Source organism: Arachis hypogaea, chromosome 13, assembly GCF_003086295.3.
Source record: "Arachis hypogaea cultivar Tifrunner chromosome 13, arahy.Tifrunner.gnm2.J5K5, whole genome shotgun sequence".
Lineage (NCBI taxonomy): Eukaryota > Viridiplantae > Streptophyta > Magnoliopsida > Fabales > Fabaceae > Arachis > Arachis hypogaea.
The window spans coordinates 3,553,496-3,560,100 of NC_092048.1; the positions used below are offsets into that span (position 1 = coordinate 3,553,496).

The window sequence follows — 6,605 nt, forward strand, 5'->3', positions numbered from 1 at the left end:
GAAATTTTTTAACTTTTTCGTATTTTGACACAACTATATATTCTAAGTTTATAAGAGTGAAGCTTTTGATTGGAAGAGATATAGATATGGGAGCTACAACAAGTATCTCTTAAATCATAAAGTTAGTTATTCATAATGGATATGGAAGTGAAGCAAAATGATGTAATTAAAAAGATGGGAAATTCAAAGAATGAATGAATGAGTATAACCTTAGCCTTTTACACTCCCAAGGTTGAGAATGAGATAGTGGACAAGTGGACCTGAATGTGGATGATTTTATGGTTTTCTAAGGTAAAGTTACCATATGATATGATATGATATCAGTTAGTCAACAAAAGGAAAGTAGGTTTTTATATTGTGGCAGTGAGGATAAAGACACTCTTGCCAACTAGCCACCCATCAACGAAGCCAACTTGGAAGGGGAAAAAAAAAATGAACAGTTTGAAATTGTATTTTGTTTAGGTACAAGACTGGTCAAAAGATAGTGGAGAAAGGAAGATACTTATCAAGGATAGTTTCTACTTTCTTCATTTAAAAAAAGAAAAAAGAAAAAAAAAATTGTTAATAAAAAATGCTAATGGAGGAGGTGAAGCCCTCATCCAAAGTCATGGGAGCAAAGTCACCAAAAAAAAAAAAAGAGTCATGGGAGCAAGTGACTCGTAGTTGTAATACTTAAATGTGAGTATAAATGTATAATTTTGAAACCACGTGGATAATTTTTTTTATCATATGGTCTATCTAATATCTATTTACTTTACTACTCTTCACAAAAATATTAGATAAATAAGTATTTTTAAATTCCAATCCATTCTTTAAGAAGTTATTATTTTTAAATAATAAAAATACAAACAATATAAAATCAAACACAAAACATGAAAAGAGTGTTGAGAGGGAAAAAAATAAGAGAAAAAAAAGGGGAGAAGTAGAATGAATTAAAAGAAAAAAAGAAGCCAGAGTGAAGAAGCTAAACGATCTTTTTTAAATAAAATATTTATTTTAAATAACACAGAAATTTTAAGTATTGAGAGTTAGCAAATATATTTAATTATTTATTAGGTCTAAAGGTTATTAGTTAATACAGTAACAAATAACTATTCAGTCATTTCATTCAACACTTGAACTATTAATCTGCTTTCCGAATAAGATGTTTACTCGTAGTTCACTTGTTTCTTCCAGAAACACTCACCTCATAAAATTATTGACATCGGTTATTTGATTACCCAAATAATTGTGCTTGATAGTGACCAGTGACCACATTACCAACCATCCCTAACTTTAGCAGCCAGTAATTAATAAATTAAATTTAAACATATGGAATGCAATGTGGAAAAGAAACATTTCATTGTCAAACCTCAATTTTAAATTGCTAATAGCCTAATACTCTCTTCCATTTGTCAAACAGCTCCAAGACCCATTTCTGATTTTTCTTCCTCTGAAGTTTAGAAGAAACTACAAGTCCAACTCAGATGGAAGGAAAGGTGTCTCTTTATCTCTTACTTTATTCTAAATAACGTTGTTTAAATAGTTAACTTAAAAGTAGATCTCTATTAAAATAAAGCTACAAGGTCCCAAACAGAAATTACGATTAAACAATGACTTTGAAGATGTAGTAACAAAACTAAAGAAAATCTCCACACAGATAATGCTTAAAAAGGAAACATATTAATACTTAATGTTGAAGGTTTTGATTCAAAGTAAGCAAGATCAAACATATAGTAACACCCACCACCTAGTATTCAATGCCACCCCAAAAAAATGTAGGCAGAATAAGTTGGAGAACCTACCAAATTAGAAAAGCCTAAACCATGATGCTGACTGGTCCAGTTACCTCTCAAGTAGCATAACCAATTCACAGTGTTGAGTATGTGGAAAAAGATCAACAGCCATTGCTTTTACAGGGTGGAAGGCCTCTGAGATGGGCATGGACTTGGCTCTATGCCTTGCTAGACCAGCACTGCTCATGTTTCTCCATCCTCTGTTGTCTTTATTTCCTTTCTCCATTTTTATGGGAGATGGAGTGCAAAGCTCAATAGCATTTGCCACCAAGGTTTCAGGATTACAGGATATGTAACTGCATTTAAAGGTGCATAATTAAGTTACATGGAGAAATAGATGATAATTGAATAAGAATATGGTATAATTTAAACAGTAACTCACACAAGCCTGCGGAGGCGTGAATGAGTTCTCAAAACTTTAAGCACCTGCAACTCGCAATTTGAATGTCAGAAAATCAAATATAAGTGAATAGATCAAGCAACATAAGACTATAATCAGTCGCAATATAAACAGAGATGGATGGAACAACAGAGTATGGTTCTTACAGTGGGATGAAGTCCTGCACGTGGAGGATCAACAATAGCGACCACATTCTTAAAGTGTTGTGCGGAAGTATTAGCACCTTCAGAGCTATTTTGTGCAGAAGTATTCCCGTTTTCAGAACCGCTACAATTCTGAACCTCACTTCCAACTTCTCCGTTGCTATTTTCGGAACTTTGAGAAGCCATTTCACCATTCTCAGGCTCTTGGAGATCGCCACACTTAGAAATATCATTGCTACTTTCAGCGATTTTAGGGTCATCAACTTGTTCCTTAGGCACATTTAGGTATTCCTTCAACAGAGATCCCATCACGTCCTCTGCCTGTTTCCTCATATAAATGCCAGCATGCAAAAGTAGCAATGTTATTACAAGTCAACAATAACATCAAACATAAAATTTTTCCATCAGAAAATAGAATTTGTCAGTACTAAGAAATGAAATACCCTCCATAATTTCAAGTTTCCAACCTTATTTCTAGCAGCCATGAGATATTATCAGGATTTTAAAATCAAGGATCCTGATCTTACCTTTGAACATATAAATTTGCAATTTTTTATGCCATTAATCTCAGCATTCCTATGAGCATCAGCTACAGCAGAAGCATTCATTTCAATGCCAACCACCTGGAAGAAATCAAGCACAAATAAGGCTCAAACAAATCAACAAAAATAGGGAACTTAAAAAATAAGGTCTTAATTCATATACTAGATTTAGAAAACCAGGTCTAGGATGAATATATTGTTTACCCTCAGCAAAAGCAATCACTACAAAGTAAGAAAGGAAGTAATTTAAATGATGATTATTACCATACCAACTCGATGTGCTAATGTCAGACCAATGGTTCCTGTCCCACAGCATATATCAAACAACAATGTATCAGGACCTAAGCATGCCCAATCTCCAGCAAGTGAGTATAACTTCTCAGCTGCAAGACTGTTAACCTGCAGTAGAAGTAGTCTCAAAATTCCATCTAGAAGAAACATACCACCGGAAAAAAGAAATCTTCACAAGAATTCAGAGCAAAACAAATTAAACAAGGATTTCCATCCTAACCTGAAAAAATGCTGTTGGAGATATAGAGAAACGGAGATTGCTTATATAATCATGGATTCTTACATCCATGGCATCTGCATTTTCATCCATCTCAAGGTCACCTGTTTTACGGATGGGAAGCAAACGCAGTGGTGCATCAGCTGGTGCTACATTGGATATTCCTTGGTGGTCCTACATGTAAAACCAATTATCACATCAGAACAGTTTTGGAAGAAAAAAATTATCTAATCTACTGATGCTCAGATAGAGAGAACATATATACTACTATCTAGCAAACAATGGAACAGAAACACCATGGATATGCATATGTAGTCAATATTTATCAATGTCTGACAGCAGAAACTTGGGAAGGGCTACTACCTGTACAACCAGAGCTGTGAGAGGCAACGTTGGACCATGTGAAGTAGCTCCCACAGCAAATGCCTGAGCAAGCCTCTTAAATTCACCAGATACTTTTGTGTCATCAAAACCAGCAGTAGAAACCTATAATCAAGGCAAGAAGCTATGGTTGGCATTTTTATTTTAAAAAGATATGGAAAAAAAGCAGGTTACTTATACCATAACCTTCATGTAACCAGGGTTCTTGTTTCACATGTCAATTGTGGACAAAGAAACTATCACTATCCCCTGCCCCCACAAAGGATGAATACCAACATCATTTTTATGAGGTGATAGAAACTAACCTGCACAATAAGCATGACCTCTGCAATACCACCAAAACTGTCAGCATCAGCAACATTCCCATTTGTCCTCCCCTCTCGAACCTTGAGAGAAACACGAAAATTAGTTAGCTTTTATAAGTTAAATAATTAATTATAAAATCAGATATTCAGACCACATTGGAAAATAATAAGTAACATCAACATAAGATTCTCAACATGAACTCCGGCAAATTATACCGTCAATTGACGCCAAAATCCGGAATTTTTAAATCTGTTCCAGACTGGTAAATCAGATTGCTGCAGAAATTCCTGAAAGATAGTAGCGTATTTGCCAGCAATTGTAGAAACATTGGGGCAGTCCACTGCTTCTTCAACTGCAGTTACACCTTCCCTGTAATAATATATATTAGCATATAACTCACAAGCAAAGCACTACACAAACAGAAGAAAAATACATAAATAAAATATTACCTGAAGTTTCCAAGCATGAAACCAACTGTAACTTTGCCTTCAAGAGAATAACCAACCGAAAATTCACACTTGTTTCGATATCCATTTACAATAGGTGATGCAATAATACCCTCTAGGTTGCACGGAAGACCACCTGCAAAAGTGAGAGAAAGAAAAGGAAAACGGAAAACGGATGAGCCATTAATATTTAAACTGCAGTGTGCATGTGTATATATTTTCTATATAATCCATCTTTCTTCTAAGTGAAATCTTTGGGTATTGTATTAACTTATGAAGAAAACATCATTGTTATATACTCCTATTTTTCCAGAATAACACCTTCATCCAACCTTGAACTCCAGAACTAGAAATGAAAATTCTTCTTGCATATTTAGAGGTAATTTCAGAGACAACTGTACCTATTTCCCTAGACTTGACAATCCAGTCAGGGAAAGAAACACCATTTGGACAAGCTTTGCGAGCATTTCTAGTCTGCCACCAAAACATTTAAATTAAAAATGGGGGTTCAAATAAGAACTGAGTACAACTGATAAAACTATAATGAAAAACTATAAATAATCATGATTTACAAGTTTTTTGAGCATCTGCATGATAGAGTTCTTTTTCTGCTCCAGCTGATCAGCATAAGCCATATGAGCTAGAGGAGTCACTACATCTCGCAAACTCTTTGTCTTTGACAATGAACCATTGGCTGCCAAATTATCACTGTTAGCTCCAGCTTCCACCGTCACATTTGGATCGACATCGACCCCCGCATTCTCCTCATTCAATGTAGCAACTGAACCAGCGTTGGAGTTACTGTTCTTTTCAAACGATCTAGGAATAACATCTGCAACCTTCAACCTTTTATTCCCAATTGATTTTCCTTCTAGATCCTATCAAATTGGTAGATTCCAACATTACCAGTAGCTGGTTTGATTCCTACATACCAAGGAATCAATAAAAAGTAAAATGATCACAGTTCATAAACTCATAACTACCTTTGATGAACTCTGCATTTGTTCTTCATCTTCAAAACTAACGAAACCTACCATCATGCCTTTCTTCTTCTTTGCATGCTTAAATCGTATACCCTGGAAACCGAAGCATAAAAACATAATCAAATGCTTCACTACGCAAAATATCAAAGTTCTAACTCCTAACTAGGAAAAATTGTTGAAGTGAATTCTTCACCGCATCATTGAGAAAACTCCTCAGATTATCAGAGCACCACTTCCTCGGCAAATGCACCAAGCACTTGCTAAGCGCGTGGTTGGATCCGCCGGAACCGCCGTTTTCTTCATCGCCACCATCGTCGTCGTCAACGACTGCCTCAGTCATCATCACTTCCTCGGAAACGCCGCACCTCTCGCCGTTCTCGGACTTCAGCGCCTTCTTCGCTCGCTCCGACGTCGGGTCCCACGTGTTGTCAGGCCGAATGCGAAGCTCCTCCTCGCCGTGCGCGAAGCGGCACGCGGTTCCGTGGCTGCAGGAGTTGCCATGGCGCCTGAAGTAGGAACAGAGGCTGGTCTTCCACAGCGGATGGAGCGAACGATCTTCGCCGCTGGCGCCGGAGCCGCCGTCAACGCTTTCTCCAGCTTCGTCGTCGTCCCTCTTGCGTTTCTCCCCTGCAACGACGTCGCTTTGATGTTCAGCTTCAGGGATCTGATTTTCAGTGTGGGTTTCAGGTTCGTTCGTAGCCGTTAGATTCGATTGGATGATGGAATCTTGACCGTTGGTTGGGCTTAGGGTTTTAGAAGGGGAGAGTTCAGTGTTAGTTTCCTCCATTCTTTCCAGCGGTGTGTTTGCGAAGGTGATGGTAACTGTCTTCTTTTCTTTGGGTCCAAATCATAACTGTCTTCCAAGTTCCGTAACTGCTTCTTTTTTTTTTTTTTGGTCAGAGTAACTGCTTCTGTTTTCAGTCCCTGGTCTACTCATTTGGGCCGTTCACCAGGTCGGCCCATCATAAATCCTCAAAAGCCCATTATTAAGCCCATTATCAAAGACAAAAAAGCCTGTATCCACTCGAGTTAAATATCAATTTGGCCCTGAAATTTGGCTCGATACTCAGAATGACCCCACAATTTCGTTGGCCCAATTAGAACCCCCAAATTTGCAATCA

At 37.2% G+C, this 6,605-nt stretch overlaps 1 protein-coding gene across 1 annotated transcript; it reads right to left on the reverse strand.

Annotated features, from left to right (window-relative positions):
- Window positions 1-1,643: 1,643 nt before the first annotated feature.
- LOC112736521 (zinc finger CCCH domain-containing protein 24) lies at window positions 1,644-6,355 on the reverse strand. Its single transcript, XM_025786024.3, has 14 exons — window positions 5,678-6,355; window positions 5,485-5,577; window positions 5,074-5,379; window positions 4,903-4,975; window positions 4,505-4,637; window positions 4,271-4,424; window positions 4,055-4,135; window positions 3,732-3,854; window positions 3,372-3,542; window positions 3,125-3,259; window positions 2,846-2,941; window positions 2,322-2,639; window positions 2,158-2,201; window positions 1,644-2,071 (listed from the first exon to the last, which is right to left on the reverse strand). Exons 1-14 carry the CDS (start codon window positions 6,269-6,271, stop codon window positions 1,825-1,827), a joined length of 2,568 nt encoding a protein of 855 aa, XP_025641809.1. The 5' UTR covers window positions 6,272-6,355; the 3' UTR covers window positions 1,644-1,824.
- Window positions 6,356-6,605: the final 250 nt, after the last annotated feature.